Below are 1,693 nucleotides of genomic sequence, written 5' to 3'. Positions count from 1 at the left end.
CTTTTGTTATTTTTGTTGTTTCTGTGTTGTCTGCTCCGATCTGTCGGGGTTAAGGGATGGAGGTTGGGTTGTATTTGCGGGGTGTGTGTTTGGTGTGGGTTGTGGGTCGTCTTATATCTACTTATTCTACTTAGTCTCGTGTGTCTTAATCAAAATCATGTTTTTTTTTTCTCTTATATAAACTTATTCTATTCTTATATTATTTTGTACTTGAATTTTTGGTTTTGGTACGGTGGCTCTCGTCGGTGTGGGTCTTGGTGAGTTTTCGTGTTGTTCTTTGTACCTCGTGGCTCGTGGTTTCTTATCCCCTTTTGGGTTGTGTTCTGTTTCTTTGGCCTCCGTCTGTCGTTGTTCGTCCGTCGGTTTGGTGTTGTTAGTGTATTTGGTGTTTTCTGTTTTGTCCCTTTTTTTTTTTTTTTTGTATCGTATTGCGTCCCGTGTTGTGTGTGCGTCGTTGTTTGTCCGTCAGTTTGGTGTTGTCAGTTTGTCTAGTGTTTCCTGTTTTGTTCTTTTTTCTGTTTCCGTATTGATTTTCGTTTTTTGTATCGTTTTGAGTCCCGTGTGGTGTGTGTGGCTGGTTGGGGTGTTTGTGTATGTTCGACTGTGTCCGTGAGTGAGGTGGTGTCGGTGTTACTGTCTGTGTCGTTGTCCGTCGTTTGTGTTTGTAGCGTGCCTGTGTGTGTGGTTTCGATGTGTATAACTGTCTCTGCGGTGGAGGTGGTGGAATCTGTGTCGCTGTCGGTGTCTGGTGTGTTGGGGGGTTGTGTTTTGTGTGGTGCTGTTTGATGTGTGGTGTGTGGTTGGTGTGTTGAGGTGCTGGCTTCTGTTTCGTCAGTGTTTATGCGTTCGTGTGCCCGTCTGGTCATGTATCTTTCTTTTTGTGCTCGTAATTCGTCGTATAGGGTGCTTGCTGGTTCTAAACTTGCAATTATGGCTATTATCTCGGGGTGTGGTCCTGTGTGTTGTTTGCATGTTTGTTTTGTCTGTGTCGATTCTGTGTGTCTGTCCATGTTAGCGAGTGTCTGTAAGATCCTGTCCTCTGTCGTCTGTGGTGGTCTCGCGAATCTGGTGCGTGCCCATTGGGGGGTTGGTGCGGGGGGTGGTGTGTACCGTGGTGTTGGTGTGGGTGTGGGGCGTGTGGTTGTATGGGGTGTTTGTTTCTTGGTGGGTGGGTGTGTAGTCGTGTGTGTGGCCGTGGTTCGTGTGGTGTGGGTAACTGTTGGTGGGTGTGTGATAATTTGTGGTGGGTGTGGTGTGTCTGTGTTAGTTTGTGTGCAGGTTTGTATGTGTTCTGTGTATTTGGTGCCCCGGACCAGCCCGTTGCATTTCGGGCATTGCCTTGGTCCGGAGGGTGTAATTGTGTGTGTGGTCATCGTTGTGTGTGTTTGTGAGTGTCTCTGTGTGGCTGTGGGTGCAGTGGTTGTTAAGTGTGTTGTCGTCGTGGTGGTCTGTATTACCTTTCTGTATGTGGGGGGTGTCGATAGTAGGGTTCGTCGGGTCTCCGTTCGATGTATGCCGTCGCGTCCGTATTTGTGTGGGGCCTGTCCTGGTGTTTGTAATAGTGGTGTTTTTTCTGTTTGTGTCGTCGTTGTCGTCGGTCTCGTCAGTCGCAGCGTCATCAGGGCCGGTATTTTTGTTTGCTGATTTTCCATGTTGTGTTTCTGTGGAGTGAATGCACATGTTAGTTTATTTT

At 47.4% G+C, this 1,693-nt stretch overlaps 1 protein-coding gene across 1 annotated transcript; it reads right to left on the bottom strand.

Annotated features, from left to right (window-relative positions):
* Positions 1 to 488: 488 nt before the first annotated feature.
* LOC124186682 (mucin-2-like) lies at positions 489 to 1,373 on the bottom strand. Its single transcript, XM_046578563.1, has one exon. It carries the CDS (start codon positions 1,371 to 1,373, stop codon positions 489 to 491), a length of 885 nt encoding a protein of 294 aa, XP_046434519.1.
* Positions 1,374 to 1,693: the final 320 nt, after the last annotated feature.

Source organism: Neodiprion fabricii, chromosome 7 (genome assembly GCF_021155785.1).
Source record: "Neodiprion fabricii isolate iyNeoFabr1 chromosome 7, iyNeoFabr1.1, whole genome shotgun sequence".
Classification (NCBI taxonomy): Eukaryota; Metazoa; Arthropoda; class Insecta; order Hymenoptera; family Diprionidae; genus Neodiprion; species Neodiprion fabricii.
Note: the sequence above shows the minus strand (reverse complement) of the source record. Positions and strands in the feature narration are given on the sequence as shown.